The 22,178-nt window shown below is 42.6% G+C and overlaps 1 protein-coding gene across 1 annotated transcript; it reads left to right on the forward strand.

Annotated features, from left to right (window-relative positions):
- Positions 1-11,307: 11,307 nt before the first annotated feature.
- Positions 11,308-21,374, forward strand: LOC110493756 (catalase). Its single transcript, XM_021568213.2, has 11 exons — positions 11,308-11,658; positions 12,926-13,097; positions 13,650-13,760; positions 14,728-14,858; positions 15,058-15,162; positions 15,481-15,606; positions 15,817-16,008; positions 16,516-16,938; positions 18,347-18,454; positions 19,932-20,009; positions 20,232-21,374. The coding sequence occupies exons 1-11, from the start codon at positions 11,593-11,595 to the stop codon at positions 20,289-20,291; spliced, it is 1,572 nt and encodes a 523-aa protein (XP_021423888.2). The 5' UTR covers positions 11,308-11,592; the 3' UTR covers positions 20,292-21,374.
- The last annotated feature ends 804 nt before the right edge of the window (positions 21,375-22,178 follow it).

Here is a 22,178-nt window from a genome sequence, read left to right on the forward strand (position 1 = left end):
AAGAATAATCGCATATGGAAAATGTCCGGACCCCCTGCAATTAACCTTTTTTTTAATTTTTTTTTTACATATTTTTTTACATCTGTCAAATCTGAAACAATCTACATACCTTTTGTTTAGTTTGACCTTTCTTTGGTAACCTCAGTGCAATAACAAAACCATCATGAATAGCCTATGTTGTGTTGATTGTGAATTGTGTCATTATAAGATGCCAACTGTATTTAAGGCCCGGTTTGTGGATTGATACATGCAGTAGCTGGTAGACATTTGTATAGTGGGAGACGGTCCAAATTCTTTGCCTTGAACTGTAAAGGGAGACGTCAAACTGTGTACATAGGTCATCCCTTCACTGTCAAGGCTGCTCTCCTTGGGTCAGGCCCATTAGGAGCTTACTGAGCTAATGAGACATGTTGCTGTAGTGTAATGTTTAACGTAAAACTATGGCACAGTGAACAGATCCCAGATCTGTGCCTTGGGGCTACATATGTTTTACCTGGAGTAGAGAGTTGTGCAATCGCAGAACAAGTGTACATAAGTGTAAATAATGCACTGTCGGCCATAAATACCTAAAGAGTTTTCAGTTTTCTTGTACAGAGCATTTCCTACTGTACAATGCCTCCGTTTAGGCTGCCAATTTAGGAAGCTTCCTCCAAAGCTTAATTTTACCATGGCAACTCAAAGGACATTGCTTGTGAACCAATTATATCGAAGACATTTTTACATGAGAAATGTAACACCATTAGTTGTCAGAGTAGGTGTTATATCCAGCTGAAAGCACGTTGAATGTGCTCATCTGTCTCTCTTCTCACTCTCTTTCTCCCTCTCTCCATTCTATTTCTACAGTATCACCTTTACTGTATCACTACAGGATATCTGTTCTTCTCTCCTCTAATGTGGTCGTATACGAATTGCCCTCTCTCTCCATCTGATGGGGGTGCAAATGGAAGCCTTTTGGCCTTAGCGATGGGTGTTAATGACTCCCCTCCTGTGGCGTGTATGGGGAGGAAGCGTAGGGTTGAGGGTGTCGGGAGGCGGACAGGGATCCATGTCAATTTAATGGCGCAAATAGCATTAGGTGATCAGAGCTTAAAGGGGAACTGACAGCATTTTAGCAACATGAAATCGTATTCAAATCTGTTCATACACACCCATAGGGACAATATGACACTTGTTAAAAACATTTTATGACAAGTGAGCACTTACAGTTGAAGTCAGAAATGTACATACACCTTAGCCAAATACATTTAAACTCAGTTTTTCACACTTCCTGACATTTAATCCTAGGAAAAATTCCCCGTTTTAGGTCAGTTAGGATCACCACTTTATTTTAAGAATGTGAAATGTCAGAATAATAGTAAAGAGAATTATTTATTTCAGCTTTTATTTCTTTCATCACATTCGCAGTGGGTCAGACGTTTACATACACTCAATTAGTATTTGGTTGCATTGCCTTTAAACAATTTAAACTTGGGTCAAACGTTTCGGGTAGCCTTCCACAAGCTTCCTACAATAAGTTGGGTGAATTTTGGCCCATTCCTCCTGACAGAGCTGGTGTAACTGAGTCAGGCTTGTGGGCCTCCTTGCTCGCACACCCTTCTTCAGTTCTGCCCACAAATGTTCTATAGGATTGAGGTCAGGGCTTTGTGATGGCCACTCCAATACCTTGACTTTGTTGTCCTTAAGCAATTTGGCCACAACTTTGGAAGTATGCTTGGGGTCATTGCCCATTTGGAAGTCGGTCACTCACCCACTCCTCCAATAACATGACATCCTCCCAGCAGCTAGCTAGCTCAGCCTTGGCTACTGCTCAAATGTTGCTGTAAAGGCCTACATGTTTCACCTTTGCATGGTGTTTTGTTGCAGGTTTAGTTTTTTTGGTAATTCATTATCAAGCTTTAAAAACTGAAGCCAGACTGCAACATTTTAGTAGACCAGCCAGGATTGTGGCATGTGTCTACACACTTTCCCTCTGCTGCACGCTGTAAACGGGACTAACAAAAGCAGCCCAATTGAAGTTGAATTCACCTATGCAAGAACATTAGGCTGCAATTTTATAGATGACTCAACTGTTAACTCGCTTGTGTCCTATTCGGCCATGACACGTACATGGGCCCATTAGCCACATTATGATTCACATTGCTAGTTTTATTGTATTGACATTCCCAGCCTGAGTTATAGTCGTCCTTTTTTGTTCCAAATAGTGAGTCATTGAAACTGAAACAATGCATCACGAATGGCAGCAAACAATGTTCCAGGCCAGCTGTGATTTACAACGTGAGAGCAATATTATTTGGATTACCAAGAAATGTATTGGTGAATTATATTAATAATGCATTGATTTGCATCCATCTGTTCAGCCAACAATGCCTTAGTGTAAGTCTTGGATTTTATTAATCAAATAGAACCTATTTTAAAAACCTCTTATGAAGTTGGTTTTGTAGCATAAACTAGGAATTGTATATTTTTTTTAACTATTATGATTGTCTGTTTGTTTCAGAACTGTAAAGTAGTTAAAAACGCTGTCAGTTCCACTTTAACCACTGCATCAGATGAGCAGATTGCCTCTACAGGGAACCCCAGATACACTGCTCACTCTGAGAGACTGTCAGCCTGAGGGGGGTGTTTGATAATCAAGTGTTGTTTCAAGGTTATTTAATGTTAGTATACATTTGTAACGTGATCGCGATATACAGAGATCAAAGCAGTTAGCACAAACACACACAGCTTAAAACGATACATACTCTGGGCTCCACTTGACCGTGGTCAACAAGGGCCTATTTGTTTAGCCGACCATCTCTATGCTAATGTCAGCAAGTGTTCGTGAATGGATGACTTGTAGCTCTGTGATTTTAAACATGACATTTTGTTTCCCTCTCAAATGAATCTTCAATGAAGTTTAGAGCGAGGAGAAACTCATGATTTTCTCCCCTCTTTGTCAACACTCACTGCCTTTTTTGCAGTGGAGAGGATTACTCTCAATGGCAAGTTTTTTTTTTTTTGGGGGGGGGGGGATTTTTCTATCATTACAATGGTCAAACCATTGTCTGTCATGGAATAAGAACAGCAGTTTTGGGAACATACTCCAACCAGTGTGCAGCCAGATGAATTTAGTTTTTTACGGTGCCGTTTGTTGAACCTGGCTGTCTCGTATTTAACAATTAAATAGCTTCTAATCCCATCCCATCCCATCCCAGTCTGTCCTTGGAACTGTCCCATTATGTAGATTAGGGTTGGGTGGAGACTGGAATGACACATCGTCCCATCAACCTGTCCCAACATCGCCGGTATACGATTGTATATCAACGATGTATACAATGTGTAATGCAGCCTGTGTCATGCACAAACCACCAATTTAAAATCTAGTCATTCAACTACAATGTGGAAATCACCTTACCAATATTGTATTTTCTTGTGTGCAGATAAATAAATATAAAGCAAGCATATGGTGATGGGTGGTACCGTTCCGTCTGAACGTGTTTTCAGTAGGCCTACAGCAGGCAATATTGTTACCCCACTCCGCAGTCTATTAAAGCCAGAAAAGGTCAACATGCTTGTGTTCCTTGGCAGAAACCTTTAGGTAGTCCCTGTGCCCAAGAAAGCGAAGGTAACCTGCCTAAATGACTAATGACTTTTAGCACTCACATCTGTAGCCATGAAGTGCTTTGAAAGGCTGGTCATGGCTCACATCAACACCTTTGTTCCAGAAACCCTAGACCCACTCCAATTTGCATACCGCCCCAACAGATCCACAGATAATGCAATCTCTATGGCACTCCACACTGCCCTTTCCCACCTGGACAAAATGAACATCTATGTGGGAATGCTATTCATTGACTACAGCTCAGCGTTCAACACCATAGTGCCCTCAAAGCTCATCAATAAGCTAAGGACTCTGGGACAAAACACCTTCCTCTGCAACTGGATCCTGGACTTCCTGACGGGCTGCCACCAGGTGGTAAGGATAGGTAACAACACATCCGCCACGTTGATCCTCAACATGGGGGCCCCTCAGGGGTGCGTGCTCAGTCCCCTCCTCTACTTCATGTTCACTCATGACTGCACGGCCAGGCACGACTCCAACACCATAATTAAGTTTTCCGATGACACAACAGTGGTAGGCCTGATCACGACAACGACGAGACAGCCTATAGGGAGGAAGCCAGAGACCTGGCCGTGTGGTGCCAGTACAACAACCTCTCCCTCAACGTGATCAAGACAAAAGGAGATGATTGTGGATGACAGGAAAAAGAGGACTGAGCACACCCCCATTCTCATCTAAGGGGCTGCAGTGGAGCAAGTTGAGAGCTTTGTTCCTTGGTGTCCACACTTCACAAACAAACTAACATGGTCCATGCTAGTAGAGGTCGACTGATTATGATTTTTCAACGCCGATACCGATTATTGGAGGACCAAAAAAGCCGATTTGGGAAGGCACACACCTCTCTATATAAGGTCCCACAGTTGACAATGCATGTCAGAGCAAAAACCAAGCCATGAGGTTGAAGGAATTGTCCGTAGAGCTCCAAGACAGGATTGTGTCGAGGCACAGATCTGGTGAAGCGTACCAAAAAATGTCTGCAGTATTGATGGTCCCACAGAACACAGTGGCCTCCATCATCATTCTTGAATGGAAGAAGTTTGGTACCACTAAGACTCTTCCTAGAGCTGACCGCCTGGCCAAACTGAGGAATTGGGGGAGAAAGGCCTTGGTCAGGGAGGTGACTCTGACAAAGCTCCAGAGTTCCAAAGTGGAGATGGGAGAACGTTCCAGATGGATAATCATCTCTGCAGAACTCCACCAATCAGGCCTTTATGGAGAGTGGACAGACGGAAGCCACTTCTCAGTAAAAGGCACATGGCAGCCTGCTTGGAGTTTGCCAAAAGGCACCTGAAGGACTCTCAGACAATGAGAAACAAGATTCTCTGGTGTAATGAAAATAAGATTGGCCTGAATGCCAAGCGTCACATCTGGAGGAAACCTTGCACCATTCCTTCGGTGAAGCATTGTGGTGGCAGCATCATGCTGTGGGGATGTTTTTCAGCGGCAGGGACTAGGAGACTTGAGGGAAGGATGAATGGAGCAAAGTACAGAGAGCTCCTTGATGACCTGCTCTAGAGCGCCCAGGATATAACGACACAAGGCGAGACCCAGATGCAGACATAGGAGGCAGATGATTTTCGCTCTGTTTATTATAGTCCAAGGGGTAGGCAACAGAAAGGTCAGGGACAGGCAAGAGTTCATAACCATGTCAGAGTCCAAAATGGTACAGGGCGGCAGGCAGGCTCGAGGTACGGGGCAGGCAGAATGGTCAGGCAGGCGGGCTCAGAGTCACGACAGGCAAGGGTCAGAACCAGGAGGAAGAGAAAAAAACAGAGACTGGGTAAAACGGGAGCTAGGAGAAAAACGCTGGTTGACTTGGCAAACAAGACGAACGAACTGGCACAGACGGACAGAAAACACAGGAATAAATACACAGGGAATAATGGGGAAGATGGGCGACACTTGGAGGGAGAGACAAGCACAAGGACAGGTGAAACAGATCAGAGTGTGACACAGGACCTCAGACTAGCGCAAAGGTTCACCTTCCAACAGTACAACAAGCCTAAGAACACAGCCAAGACAACGCAGGAGTTGCTTCGGGACAAGTCTCTGAATGTCCTTGAGTGGCCCAGCCAGAGCCCGGACTTGAACCCGATCGAACATCTCTGGAGAGACCTGAAAATAGATGTGCAGCAACGCTCCCTATCCAATCTGACAGAGCTTGAGAGGACCTGCAGAGAAGAATGGGAGAAACACCCCAAATACAGGTGTGCCAAGCTTGTAGCGTCATACCCAAGAAGACTTAAGGCTGTAATCACTGCCAAAGGGGCTTAAACAAAGTACGGAGTAAAGGGTCTGAATACTTATTTGTAATAAATGTGCAATCATTTCTAATAACCTGTTTTTAATACATTTTATAATAAGGCTGTAATGTAACAAAATGTGGGAAAAGTCAAGCGGTCTGAATACTTTCCAAATGCACTGTATAGACAATATGGACAGTATATGGATAGAATATGTAGTATAGCTGAAGAATAGTATATGTACAGCAATAGTTAAACAAGATAGGCCTTGACTAGAATACAGTATACATATGAAGTGGGTAAAACAGTATGTAAACATTATTAAAGTGACCAGTGTTCCATGACTATGTACATATTGCAGCAGCCTTTAAGATGGATGGTAAAGTAACCAGGTGGTAGCCGGCTAGTGACAGTGACTAAAATTCAGGGCAGGTTACTAGGCGGAGGCCGGCTAGTGGTGACTATTTAACAGTCTGATGGCCTTGAGATAGAAGCTGTTTTTCAGTCTCTCTGTCCCAGCTCTGATGCCCCTGTAATGACTGCAACAGGTGGTGATACAGCCCGACAGGATGCTCTCAATGGTGCATCTGTAAAAGTGTGTGGGTCTTAGGGGCCAAGACAAATTTCTTCAGCCTCCTGAGGTTGAAGAGGCACTGTTGCACCTTCTTCACCACACTGTGTGTGGGTGGACCATTTCAGATTGTCAGTGGTGTGTATGCTGAGGAACTCGAAGCTTTTCACCTTCTCCACTGTGGCCTGTCAATGGGGGAGGTGCTCCCTCTGCTGTCTCCAGAAGTCCACGATCAGCTCTTTCGTTTTTGTTGACGTTGTGGTTATTTTTCCCTGCACCACTCCACCAGGGCCCACATTGTTGAAAATCAGGCCTACCACTTATGTGTCATCTGCAAACTTGATGATTGAGTTGGAGACGTGCGTGGGGGCCACATAGTCATGGGTGATCAGGGAGTACAGGATGGGGTAACGTGCTGATGACATACTGCATGTTCACTTTTGATCTGGGTAAGCCACTTCCCTTGGCCTTACACTTGAAAGTTGAAACCCATTGTATCACATTTCAAGATCTCACACCTGACTCTCCTCTCTCCTTGTGGTTCCTATTGACTCTCTCTCTCCCTGCAGGCTATGTCCAGGGGATGAGTGACCTCTCGGCTCCTCTCCTGTTCATCACCCAGACCGAGGTGGAGTCCTTCTGGTGTCTGACAGGCTTTATGGAGATGGTGGTAAGCACCTTACTCTCTTGTCACATAATCATGTATTACCACGTACTGTAAGATTGCTAAAACCATAACATTCTAATGTTGTCTCTCTCTGTCCCTCAGCACCAGAACTTTGAGGAGTCTCAGGAGGCCATGAAGCAGCAGCGTCTCCAGCTCAGCCTGCTGCTGAAGGCTGTGGACCCTGAGCTCCTTGACTACCTGGGTAAACAATGACTATCACTCAGTCTAGGTTTGGGCGATGTCAACCTTTATCCTATCGTGATTATGTACCCATAAAACATTGTGCTACACGATGCTATCGCCCCTCTTGATTTGCCTCGTAAAATAGTAGAAAAATAAATGATATTGTTTGCTCAGTCTCTGTGATTGAGAATTGTTTAGGCTATATACTTGCATCCTTGTTCTTTTTGAAAACCACAACTTTAGGACAACATTTTCTTAAAATAGATTATTTGGGAAATAAACTCCTGTTCATAACTTTAACTTGTCTTAAAGCTTTTACGATTGGCCAGTAGGAGGATAGTGTAAGGAATGACACTGGAGAATAGAAGCAGGTACGCGGAGTTGACATTTAATTAGGAACGGACATGTAACAGGACAGGAACAGCGTCAGAACTGGGAAACACAAAGACAGACGACAAACAATGCAGCAGCGGGGAGCTGGGGAACTGACAAATATAGGGGAGGTAATAAACAAGAGATTGGGTGAGTCCAGGTGAGTCCAATATCGCTGATGCGCGTTGACGAGGGAAGGCAGATGTGCGTAAATGATGGTGGCAGGAGTGCGTAATGCAGGGCAACAAAAGCCAGAACAGGCGTGACAGTACCCCCCCTCTAGGAGCGCCATCCAGCGTCCCACCTGGGCGAGCAGGGCCGAGACATGGGTGCTGGGATGCATAGGAGCTGATGCATAGGAGCCTGACGATCTGGCTGAGGCATGAACGCCTGTCGATCCCGCTGCGGCGTGGAAGCCTGTGGATCTGGCGGAGCATGACGTGGGATGGGAACCTGCCGAGCCAACCTCTCGAGTCAGCTAGGATGTTGAAGCCCAACCAGCTGGCTTAGGCACCCCCGGTTCCATCGGCGGCGAAATCCAAGCTCGACATCACCAACAAAACAAGAAAACTCCTGGGCCCTCTGGGCGAACAAGACCTAACGATCCGGCAGAGGCCCGACAAGGGATGGGCACCTTCCGAGCCAACCGGGGCGAGGAAACCTCTTGAGCCAGCTAGGGCGTGGAAGCCCAATGAGCTGGCTAGGCACACCCGGTTCCATCAGCGGCGACCCAGGACCGGCGTCACCACCAACCGGAACGCAGGTACTCCCCGATGCTTCGTGTGTTGGCTGCGGAATTCTGTAAGGAATGACACTGGAGAATAGAAGCAGGGGAGTTGACATTTAATTAGGAAAGGACGTGCAACAGGACAGGAACAGCGTCAGAACTGGGAAACACAAAGACAGCAGCGGGGAACAGAGCTGGGGAACTGACAAATATAGGGGAGGTAATAAACAGGAGATTGAGTGAGTCCAATTGCGCTGATGCGCGTGACGAGGGAAGGCAGGTGTGCGTAATGCAGGGCAGCCTGGCACCCGGGGAAGAGCCGGAGCAGGCATGACAGAGGTTATTGGCCATTTGATTTTCAACCTCGCATTTAATAAGATTAAACTTGTCATTCGATTTCTTTAAAGGCTATTGATATTGTTTGTTCTCCCTCATTATTAGTCCTCTGGCTACGTTTTTAGGCTATTCAAAAACGTGAAACTCCGTTACATTCGTTGTTTGATCATCAGAAAGCCATGCACAAAATGAAGACGCGTAGCTGTCTTTTTACAGATAAACTGCACCACTGACGTGTCTCTACTGTGTGAGAGTTGTTAAAAGTATAACTAAGGGGCCAAATTATTTCATATATAGTGTGTGACAACAAACAGAGCACCAAATGCTTATTGGAGCTATCTCAACTCATTCTAGATGTGGACAACAGATATGCATCTCTCCTGACTCCTGAACTCTACAAAGAGAGACTGCTACACCAATTGGAATTTGACAATATTTCCACCCGGTCACTGCCATTTTTGGGGTACTTCCCCTAGACCAGAATGCTACCTCGCTGCTAGCTCACTGCCAGGTCTCCACCTTGTCCTCTTTCACTGGAAGTCTGCAAAGCTGCCCTCCTTTATGCAGTGGGTTAAGGAGGTGATGTCATCTGGAGGTGATGTCATCATGTCATGGGTCCCAACAAAAGTTTGACTTAAACTGGCCCCCATTAATACAGTGCGTGGAGAGTCTGTCTATTACTTAGTGTAACTTGCATAGTTTGGTAAGCAGTCATGTCTGTTCTAGTGGCCATTTGTGCTGATAATAATTTTTGTATAACTTTTTTCCCCCATTGGTTTTGTTTCTATCATTGTTTGTTTTGGTTTTTCTTTCCTATTTATCTTTTATAGATACCTTGGAGGGAGGGGGTGGATGGATGGGAGAATGAGGGGTTGGGGTTGTACTGTTTTTGTTTTTAATATCTGAAAATCTATGAATAATGGAAAAAAATAAACATTTATGATTTTGCACTTCTGTCCATTTGTGTAATAGGTGTTGTTAACAGTTATCACCTCAAACACACCCAGAGGGGGCAGGAAATATGCTAAGTGGGTGTCAGGAGAATTCTATACTCCTGTTCATTTACCAATTAAATTATGTTACCCTCAGTCTGTTATATCAGTATTTGTAAGATACTGATAGAAACGAAAACAGACAGAAGCCCAGTTTACCAAAGTGAAATGTTTATTCACGGGAATGTTCTGACATGTACAGTACAGGACCTTCAATTTATAGCGACACACATACTTCCACACCAACCATTAAATCCGCCCGCCAATAAAGCCTAGGGGAGTACGTGAGAATAGTGTCTTCCTACCCTCCCCTAAGATAGGGAGAGACCTGGGACTGGGGAGCACTCAGTGTCCCAGCCAAGGTCGCTTCGGATCTGGCTCAGACAGATAGTCTGTTCTCAAAACACTAGACACATTGTTCCCTAAACGTTGATTCCGACTAAAACCACGCACAGTATTATAATATAATCATTGAATGAGTCTAACACTTACATACATGTATTATAATAATCTAATGATTCAAATTAATTTCATACAATCACATGGTTTCAGACATGGTTTCAGGACTGTAACATTCTAATCATTTACTAAAATACATTTCCTTATCAGTGGGATGCTTGTAATACCCTATATATGACGTCACTCTATTGAAGTTCAGATTTAAAAGAGTTAAGGTAAGTGTTAGGTTGGGGTTAAGTTTAGGGTCAGAGTTATGCTCATAGCAAGGATCCCACTTAGCATCTATTCTTTCATTTTCAAAAAGGTTTTTGTGGATTCTTTGTTGGAGGTAACATCTCAGCAACCTACATGCTTAGAAAAAAGGTCTTATCTAGAACCTAATAGGGTTCTTCTGGTGTCCCCACGGGAGAACCTTTTCAAAAACACTTTTTGGTTCCAGGTAGAACCCTTTTGGCTTCCATGTAAAACCCTTTCCACAGGGGGTTCTACCTGGAACCAAAAAGGGTTCCGCTATGGGGACAGCCAAAGAACCTTTTTGGAACCTTTTTTTCTAAGTGCATGGAACAGTGGATTCTTACAATAACATAGAAGTATACTGTATGCTTCCCACTTTTCACAGAATTAAGCTAATACATTCAACTCTGCCTCCTGACTATTTTATGTTCTTTGGATGTGAATATTGAGTTAAAATAAAAAGGTCCATGATTCTTCCCTTGAAGCCACCTATATCCATCCAGTCACCCCTTTCTGCCTTTCACAACCTATGCTCCCAATTGAAATGGCTAAATAGCCTTGTGTCCACTCAATTTAACAAATCTCAACAAGCAGTAAAACAGTCATTTTTGTATTTTCTATAAATTTACTGACCACAGACTATTAATAAAAGGGAATAAAGCTATCTCTCTGTCTGTGTGCGTATGTTTCCGTGACAACACAACATGAGTGCACACAGCAGATATATAGTAACTGCTCTTGTGATACCTTTAGTAAATGTGGTCAGCATAATCTGATAAATATGAAATGAATCCCTGCCAAACTGTCCAACTAGCAATGTACATATTCCACATGTTTAAATGCATTTAGTCTGTTGCCTCACGTGAGGGTTGAGTTGGATCGCAAGCTTCTAGTTCGACTAGACAACGTGAACCAATAATTGACTACTCGTAGAAATATCCCGCCCACCTTTGGGTCTTGGGTCGGGCTACATGTTTAACACCGCCTAGTTCTGCAACTCCACTTTTTAATGGTGTGATGGGTGGCAGCAAGGGGTACATAATTTTTTGCCCTTTGGTCCGAAAGTAGCTGGTGATCCAGCATCCAATAGGAGTCGGGTAACAAGCAGGAGGACCCTAATCGTACAAAGTACAGTGGCTAAATAACGTTAGCACTCAGAAATATTTTTTTCCCCCACGCAGTTGTGGTTAAAACTTCTGCCTTCAAGATGGACGAGGATAGAGGGAAAGCAACCGACCAACTGAAGCTATGGAAAGAGGACCGAAGCGCTCAGGTTTGTCTATTTCTATGCTTAGTTTGTGTTGTGCAATTCTGTTTAGAAATGGTGAGCGATCATCCAAGGTCGCATTTTTCCTCCTGGACTACTTAACTATAATTCTAACGTTAGATAGCTAGTTATCAACACCTTTACAGAACCATGGTACTGTTCAATACCACGACCAAAGAATGCACATTTGTATTTGAATTGTGTCTGTTTTTGATCATGCAGCCTACAACTAACGTTAGCCTATTACTACTTATTAGCTAGCTATCTTGCACTTGGTCTTCATTAGCTGCTACACCCACAATCACAAAGTCAATAACCCCGCACATTTCTAGTATTTTTCTTCTTAAACTAGTGGAAACCCGTGCAGTTCGGGATTTCTTGATATTTGTTGAATAGAATTCCAAGTTTAGCTAGCTTTTACTCCCATACTTTCGTTACACATGTTTAGCAGATGTTATTATGAGTGTATGCGACCAATAAAATGTGATTTTAATTTGATCTAATGTATTGAAATAACACAACTGCAGAGAAGCAATTTTTTATTGATTTATTTAGCGTCAACTAGCTATAGTACCTCACTTAAATGCCAAGAAGTTGATTGCTTGAGTGTATTTTGCTGGTTTAACTTGAAAATATTACAAATTGAGAATAAAACAATCAGTGATTCTTTGCAATAACTGGAATATATGGACCTTGATTTGTTGGGATAGCAAATGTATCTTGGTCATTGTCTTGCTATAGTTTAGCCTGGACTTTAGCCATGTCAACTCATGGTTACCTAATTATTGGTGCAGGAAGGGTAGGCTTAACGGGTAAACATTAAGCAAGATTTTAAGTAAACAAGGCCAAATGAGAGATGAGAACTGTTTAAGTGGCTTTTAGACTATTTTGTAATGCACACATTGAATTGGAGAAATTGTGCAATGAAGCTGATGTTTGATCATTCAAAGTACAAAACACTAGACCTGTATAATGTCAGAATTGTACCTATATCACACATTCCTAATGGGACCATTGAGTCTTGCGCCCAGGCTATTAAGTGTCAGGTGCACAAAGTATTCCTGTACATTCCTAGTCTTAATATGTGTGTAGTTATGTCTCCTGAGAGCAAGTAAATTAATAAACTGTGTAAGTGCAGCTGATGTGGAGTCAGGGAAATGACCTACTCTGTTACCAAAGGAAAAGTGAGAGACTAGGCCTAATGACTGTGTAAATAAAAAAATTGTAGTGCAGTGTCTTATGTATGATGGCTATGTCATTTCTTCCCCTTCAGAGGCCAGACAACCTGACCACTGGGGCTGGTCACCCGATAGGGGACAAGTTGAATATAATAACAGCGGGTCCCCGGGGGCCCCTCCTAGTGCAGGACACCCCGTTCATAGACGAGATGGCCCACTTTGACCGCGAGCGCATCCCAGAGAGGGTGGTGCATGCCAAGGGAGGCGGTGGGTGTCGAGCACTACCAATACATTTAATCGAAACTGATTGGCATTTATGCTATATACAGTGAGCTCCAAAAGTATTGCATCCAACAACTTTGTATAGTCACAAGCTTGATGTAATCATTGTGTGCTAGGAATATGGGACCAAATACTAAACTTTTGACTACTTTAATATACATATAAGTGAATTTGTCCCAAATACTTTTGGTCCCCTGAAATGGAGGGACTATCTACGCCACTAGATTTGTTGGACCCTCACAAAGTAAGGGTATGGGGGAAACACTTCCCTAGACAGGCCTATCATATTTGAAATAAACATTAGAAAGTGTTGACCTACTTTTCGGTCTAGACCAAAATACTGTGAACTGCTCTTTAGTCGGGGCAGAATATTATTAGGACCATGCTTGATCATGTGACGGTCTGTTGTTGTTGGCCCCCTCTACAGAAGGGTAAAGTGCACCATGTGCATGGCTTTATAAGTAAGTGTTTACTCACTAACCTAACTAGCTAGATTTATACACAGTAACTGTCCATGTCCTGCCTCTTCCACCACAGGAGCTTTTGGGTACTTTGAGGTGACACATGACATCTCTCGCTACTGCAAGGCCAAGGTGTTTGAGCATGTGGGCAAGACCACACCTATTGCCATTCGCTTCTCCACCGTGGGTAAGACTAACCTACATTACATTTTTGTCTTTTTTTCCCCCTGGTATTTACTCAACTTACATGATAAAATAGTATTTTGAGGCTGCTCACTCCAACGTTTCTATAAAACTGCTACAGACACATTTACAGAGTTCCCTTTGTTTCCTTAAGGACATGCAAAAAGAAACCCTATCAGATTTGCTAGCTACCAATTAGACTACTGTTACTGTATATGGAATGACTAATCATGCTTGTCTGCAAAAGCAGTGTTTGCCGATATCAGAATTCTGGACAGTCAGGTAGCCTAGAGGATAAGAGCATTGGGCCAATAGCCAAAAGGTTGCTTGTTCAAATCCCGAGCCGATTAGGTGAAAAAGCTGTTGACATGATCTTGAGCAAGGTACTTAACCCTAATTGCTCCTGTAATATATACACTAGATGACTGACAGAGGGGTGCTTTCTGAAGCCAACGCGCCTCCATCTAGGTACTTCCCCACCATTGTAAAAGAAACAACAACAAAAAAACATGTGTTTTGGAAGCTATAGAAAAGCTTAATTGGCCACAAAATCCACATTTTGCAATCTCCATCTGTCTCCGGACATGAAACCCATTGAAAACCTGTGGTTTGAATTGAAGAGGGAAGTTTATAAGTGCAGACGAAGGATATCAAGGATCTGGAAGGATTCTGTATGTAGGAATCCTCTAAGATGTGTTCTCCAACTCATCAAATATTTAGAAAAATGTTATTTCCCCCAATTTTTATGAGCATACAATATAGCTCAGTATTTGAATGTATTAATGTATACAGTCATATTCTATTGTCTTTATCAATGGTGTCAATCATTTCAGACCCCACTGTACATCAATACATCATTGAATAAATACCAGAAAATACACAATGTCATATTTTTTTAATTCTACAAATAATTTGTTTATACTGGTTGTCCATGTGTGAGTTTCAACCAATTTTGTCTCAAACTCATGTAGCTGGGGAATCAGGCTCAGCTGACACAGTGCGAGACCCACGTGGCTTTGCAGTCAAGTTCTACACTGACGAGGGCAACTGGGACCTTACTGGCAACAACACCCCCATCTTCTTTATCAGGGACGCCATGCTGGTGAGTTCAGACACGTGAGTCAAGATTGCGCCTGGGTGTGCCTTGCCAAGATTCAGTCTTTGACACATGACATGGAGTACAAGGAGTGGAACGTTAGCTAAACAGGCTGGGAACCAGGCTACTCCATTAGTTCATCTCCCCGTGTAATATTAAATGCCATTACCACATCTCTCTGATTTTTCCCTTTTGTTTTGTGCAGTTCCCGTCCTTCGTCCACTCTCAGAAGCGCAACCCCCAGACTCACCTGAAGGACCCAGACATGGTGTGGGATTTCTGGAGCCTGCGGCCTGAGTGTATGCATCAGGTACGGTACCTGCTCCTCTCTACCTGACACCAAACCTTTACACGTGCACGCACAATAGTTAGTTAGAATCCAAAAATACATTGTCGTTTCAGATTTCACTCCATTAACAACTTTAAAGCTATGCCACTATATCTAGAAATGGCGGTTGCTGCATTTAGTTTAAATAGTTTTAAATCTGTTTTCTGATCAGATTATTATATCATGCTTCTACTTACATGTTTTTTAAATTTTTTATTATATCTTATTTACATATCACATTGGCTAAATTGACTGAATATGTGCCTTTTTGTTAATCATTTTGTCTTAATCTCTATGAAGGTGTCCTTCCTGTTCAGTGACCGTGGTCTGCCCGACGGCTTCCGCCACATGAATGGCTACGGATCCCACACCTTCAAGCTGGTCAACGCCGAGCGTCAGCCCGTCTACTGCAAGTTCCACTACAAGGTCAGAGCACAACTAAAAATTATGTTGTGAATGAATGGATAGTACAGGACTAGTGAAATGTACTACACTTAAATGGATATAGGAGTCGACAATACTTAATTAACTGAAGGATGCAAGAGAGTAATGGTGGTAAAAGAAGGAAACGTAGTTATACAAATTGGGACGGGTCCCATAGTAACCCATAGCATCCTTCCTCTGCTCTCCTCTCAGACCAACCAGGGTATCAAGAACTTGAAGCCTGAGGATGCCGAGCGCCTGGCCTCCACCGACCCGGACTACGCCATCCGAGACCTTTACACCTCCATCGCCAACGGCAAATTCCCCTCCTGGTCATTCTACATCCAGGTCATGACCTTTGACCAGGCTGAGAAGTTCCAGTGGAACCCCTTTGACCTGACCAAGGTACCATAGAGATACATAGAGATACAGTTTTAATACTCAATCTTCAATTATGTGGGGACTCTAACCCTTATAGTAGGTGCATACATTTGTATCAATGCTTTGCATAGTTTTTTAAAGAATGTGACAGAAATGCCTTAAATGTCTTAGTATTGTACTTTGTTAGCCATTTTAAACAAGATGTCCCCAAAAATATTGTACATTTGCAGTACTCTGACTTTTCCACCAGAGGGGGACATACTCCACATAACCACTGAAAGATCTGAAAGTGGTCTGAGATCTGCTATGGAGTGGTAGCATTTGTCAATGGTACAATAATGGGCAACTGACTCAATAGCTGCAGTCTAGTCAGGATAATTATTATGTGAAAATAGTACAGTATAGGGGTCATGCACACTTACATTTTCTATTAAAAAAACATCTTTGTCTTCCAAGACTGGCTAGAAATCTCTTGCACATCCATGTACCTTTTTTGGCCTGAGAAGTATCAGCACTTCTCATTTTCCTTAGGTGTGGTCTCACAAGGAGTACCCCCTCATTCCCGTGGGGAGGTTGGTGCTCAACAGAAACCCTGCCAACTACTTTGCTGAGATCGAGCAGCTGGCCTTTGACCCCAGCAATATGCCCCCTGGCATCGAGCCCAGCCCTGACAAGATGCTGCAGGGGCGTCTGTTCTCCTACCCAGACACACACCGCCACCGGCTGGGAACCAACTACCTGCAGCTGCCCGTCAACTGCCCCTTCAGGACCCGTGTGGCCAACTATCAGCGAGACGGGCCTATGTGCATGTTCGACAACCAGGCTGGCGCTCCCAACTACTTCCCCAACAGCTTCAGTGCTCCAGAGGCCCAGCGACAGCACGTGGAAACCAGGTTTAAGGTGTCCCCAGATGTGGGCCGCTACAACAGCGCTGACGATGATAATGTCACACAGGTAATGTATCTATGTAGAGCGCAGTGGATTAGTTCACTGAGATGGGTGTGAATCAGACAGGTGTCTTGTGTTCCATTTTTTTTTTTTTTTTTTAAAGATGTGGGTGTGTATATTTTATTTATTTTATTTGCTACTGCTTGACAAAACAAAATCTTGGTCGGCCAAACAATCCACTAGTCAACTAATTGGGGTCAGCCCTAGTTACATTAAAGTAAACCACAGTTTTGGAAATAGACTGAACAAAATAACAAATGCAACAGGTAAAGTGTTGGTCCCATGTTTGATGAGTTGAAATAAAAGATCCCAGAAATGTTCCATTTGTTCAAAAAGCTTTTCTTTCGTCCCTGTTAGTGATCATTTCTCCTTTGCCAAGATAATCCATCCACCTGACAGGTGTGGCATATCAAGACGCAAATTTTAAACAGCGTGATCATTACACAGATGCACCTTGTGCAGTGGACAATAAAAGGCCACTCTAAAATGTGCAGTTTTATCACCCAACACAATCCCACAGCCGTCTCAAGTCTTGAGTGTGCAATTGGCATGCTGACTGCAGGATTGTCCAACAGAGCTCATGTCCAAGAATTTAATGTTCATTTATCTACCATAAGCCACCTCCAACACCGTTTTTAGAGAATTTAGCAGTACGTACAACCGGCCTCACAACTTTAGGCCACGTGAAGGGTGTTTTTTTTGGCGAGTAGTTTGCTGATGTCAACGTTTTGAACAGCGGCCCCCATGGTGGGGTTATGGTATGGGCAGGCATAAGCTACGGACAACTAACACAATTGCATTTTATTAATGGCAATTTGAATGCACAGAGATACCGTGACGAGATCCTGAGGCCCGTTGTCGTGCCATTCATCTGCCGCCATCACCTCCTGTTTCAGCATGATAATGCATCGCTCCATGTCGCAATGATCTGTACACAATTCCTGGAAGCTGAAAATGTCCCAGTTCTTCCATGGCCTGCATACTAACCAGACATGTCACCTATTAAGCATGTTTGGGATGCTCTGGATTGACGTGTACGACAGTGTGTTCCAGTTCCCGCCAATATCCAGTAACTTCGCACAGCCATTGTAAAGGAGTGGGACGACATTCCACTGGCCACAATCAACAGCCTGATTAACTATGCGAAGGAGATATGTCTCGCAGCATGAGGCAAATGGTGGTCACGTTAAAAAAACATTTTTTTTAAGGTGTATGTGACTAACAGATGCATATCTGTATTCCCAGTCATGTGAAATCCATAGATTATGGCCTAATGAATGTATTTCAATTGAATTATTTATACAGTATGAACTGTAATAATTACATATAATGAAATGCTTATTTATTGATACATTAATAAATCTGTTGGATGGGGGTGACCAGTGATCTGACCTTGTGTGTGGGTGTATTGCAGGTGCGTACCTTCTTCACCGAGGTGCTGAATGAGGAGGAGCGCCAGAGGCTCTGTCAGAACATGGCTGGTGCCCTGAAGGGAGCCCAAGTCTTCATCCAGAAACGCTGGGTGAGTTCTCCTCCTCCTCATTTTGATTGTCTAGGTCACCATTTTTCATCATCATTGTGATCAGCAATCATGTTATTTCTATCAACATTATCATCATTACTATTCAAATCAAAATCTCCTCTACCACACTGTCATCAGAGTATTCACACCCCTGACCTTTTCCACATTTTGGTACGAAGTGGGATTAAAATGAATTTAATTGTAACGATCTACACAAAATATTCTGGAAGAAAAAATCAAATATTTGTAAATGTGTATATAATATGAAAAATAAACCCCCTGAGTCAATACATGTTAGAATCACCTTTGGCAGCGATTATAGCAACATTTGCCAATTTTTCTTTTCAAAATTCTTCAAGCTCTGTCAAATCGGTTGTTTGGCGTGGCTAGGCAACCATTTTTCAGGTCTTGCCATAGATTTTCAAGCAGATTTAAGTCAAAACTGTGACTCGGCCACCCAGGAACATTCACTGTCTTATTGGTACTGTAAGCAACTCCAGTGTAGATGTGGCCTTGTTTTAGGTTATTATCCTACTGAAAGGTGAATTCATCTCCCAGTGTCTGGTGGAAAGCAGACTGAACCAGGTTTTACCTCTAGGATTTTTATTCTTTACAGGCTTCTGTTTCACTCTGTCAATAAGATCAGTATTGTGGAGGAACTACAATGATGTTGATCCATCCTCAGTTCTATCACAGCCATTAAACTCTGTAATTGTTGTAAAGTCACCATTGGCCTCATGGTGAAATCCGGGAGCGGTTTCCTTCCTCTCCGTCAGAGTTAGGAAGGATGCCTGTATCTTTGTAATAACTAGGTGTATTCACCAGCCAAGTGTAATTAGTGACTTCACCATGCTCAAAGGGATATTCAATGTCAGTTTTTATTTTTTTTATCTCCCGATAGGTACCTATCTTTGCCAGACATTAAACAACATCCCTGGTTTTTGTGGTTGAATCTGTTTGAAATTCACTGCTCGACTGAGGGATCTTTCAGATAGTTTTGTGTATTGTACAGAGATGAGGTAGTCATTAAACTCATCTTATACAATATTATTGCACAGTGAGTCCATGCAACTTATTATGTGACTTGTTAAACACATTTTTACTCCTGAGCTTATTTAGGCTGCCATAACAAACAGGTTGAATACTTTGTTGACTCAAAATATTTCATATTTTCCTTTTTAATTGATTTTATAAATATTTAGGAAAACGTTATTAAATGTTGACATTATGGGGTATTGTGTGCAGGCCAGAAAAAATAAAAGATCTCTATTTAAATTCAGGCTGTATAACACAACAAGATGTGGGGAAAAAGTCAAGTGGTGTGAATACTTTCTGAAGGCAAAGTATGTATATTTCCCAGGCATCATCTGCCTCACTACCATGAAGGTCATCTTTGCAATGCAATGTTGTATAATGCATCTATTTTACTGCCATCGCTATCAACACTTCTGACTGTCTCTGCGCCCTGTTTTTCCAGGTTCAGAATCTGATGGCTGTGCATGCAGACTATGGGAACGGGGTTCAGACCCTACTCAAAAACACTGAGCCCACGAAGGTAAGTCCATTCATTCTTGTCAACGGACACTAAAGCTTATGTCAATTAAAAGGGTATTTCATTCAAAGTATAGTTAAATAGGAAAAGCACTTGCATATCTGAGACGGCTCGTTGCAGATTCTTGGGAATAATTGGATGGAATATATTTGTTTCTCTCAAGTTTAGTGTTGAGCTCTCTTCTCTTTCTCTCCCTTTGTCTCCTTCCCTCCTCCTCTCTCCAAGGACACTGTGAGAGTTTACACCCGTGGAGGTGCCTCTACCATCGCTGCCTCCAAGATGTGATGCCTTAACTTCCACCTGGGGGCAGTTGCACTTACCATCCGCTATAGAATATCTTACTACCGACCGTCCGTAAATGCTATAGCTAATTAAATGGCAAGCTATCATGATTGTTTTTGTAATTCCTCAGGCTATTTACTGCACAGATGACGAGAGACAGCATTGCTGTCAGTTCTTACATGTAGTTTTCTGTCCATTTTGCCTAAGTTCACACAGAAATGAATATAGTCAGACTGCAGCCCTATGGGAGAAGATCTGTCCCCACATCAGTCAAATACATAGACGCTATCTGAAAAGCTGTGCATTTATTCAGTTTATAGTATAATTTTTTATTCCATTGGCAGTATATTGTTTAATCTCTTTCCCAATTACTTATTGTTTGTGTATCCATGCCTCATGTATGCCCTGATAGTTAGCTTAAACAGGTATGCGTTAGCTAGCCTAAATGCAAAATATGACATTTATTCTAGTTAAACAAACCACCAATGTCTTCAAATAAGGTTCATAATTATTGTACAGTATTTAGCAGTTTAAACTTCTGAGTTTTCTTTAAAAAAAAACAATTGCTTAGGCCTTCACCATATTTCTTGGTTATATTAGAAATTGTTTCAAGCCAACGATCGGTGTGATTCAGTCATGAATTAAGTCCTCGTCCTCGCAGCCAAAACAACAAAGCAGTGCCTTTTTGGGTTAGTCACAAATACCTAACACCATGGCAGGATCAGGGCTTTGCCTAGACTTTTAATCACTATGTAAAAATTGTCATGTACTAAATGTTTTCTGTATATTAGTGTTGATTTGTGTAGATACTCTGTACCAAAATGAATCACTGAAGAGTTGTGGTTTGGTTGAGTTAGGGCTGGGGAATTAAGAAGCACCACTGTTTCCTGTAAAGGAAATAGTCCTTATCTCTTCTCACAAGCCTCCAGACTCGATTGCTATGTTGCATCTCATCACTGTTAGTGTTTCTGTGTAAGGTAGCATTCCCGCTCATATCGCCCATGAAGTGATTTGTTATATTAACAAGAAATTGTGAACATCTTTTAACCACAAAATGAGATGCTAATAAATCAAAAGGTAATGCGATATGTGTGGTTTTGGTGTGTCAGGTCTTCTTTACACCAATCTTAACTCCAGGGTATGCCGGCTGTTATTGCCCAGGACTAAGCCTGATTCTACATATCATGCCCTTGATTAGTTGATAGGAGTGTTACTGGGCTGGAATAAAAGCCTTGTCACACAGTTGGTCTCCAAGATCAGTTGTGAAGAACAGGCAGAGCGTACTTTAAGCTTTCCTAACTAGCGATCCAGTGTTCAAACACAATATCAACCATGCCACTTCAGCATGCTTTTGTGGCACAGTCAATGCCACGAAGGGCTACGGGCCGATGTTGAGAGTTCGCCATCCATTACGGGCAAAACTTGAGTCCTTGCTTTTCTGCAGACAATGATCAGCTAGGGGGAAATACGATTTTTAACATGTTATGCTATATTTATAATTGTATAAAATATATGCAATGAATTTACCACCAACAGGTTTATGTGCCAATGAACCACACCACAAATAAGCAAAGCACAACTACATACTGATTACTACATACTGGGGCGGCAGGTAGCGTTGGGCCAGCAATCGAAAGGATTCTGGATTGAATCCCTAAACTGACTAAATTAACATCTGTCATTCTGCCCCTGAAAAAAGCATTTAACCCACTGTTCCTTGGTAGACTGTCATTGTAAATAAGAATTTGCTCTTAACTGACTTGCCTAGTTAGTTAATTAAATAAAGATTTTTTGTTTTATCAAATATAGTATGTCAATCTCGACCAACAGGAAATGCATCACTCCCTATCCAGTGTCAAAGGTTTGTTTTGACAATCTGGGAATGTCATT

This window comes from Oncorhynchus mykiss, chromosome 17 (assembly GCF_013265735.2).
Source record: "Oncorhynchus mykiss isolate Arlee chromosome 17, USDA_OmykA_1.1, whole genome shotgun sequence".
NCBI classification, from domain to species: Eukaryota; Metazoa; Chordata; class Actinopteri; order Salmoniformes; family Salmonidae; genus Oncorhynchus; species Oncorhynchus mykiss.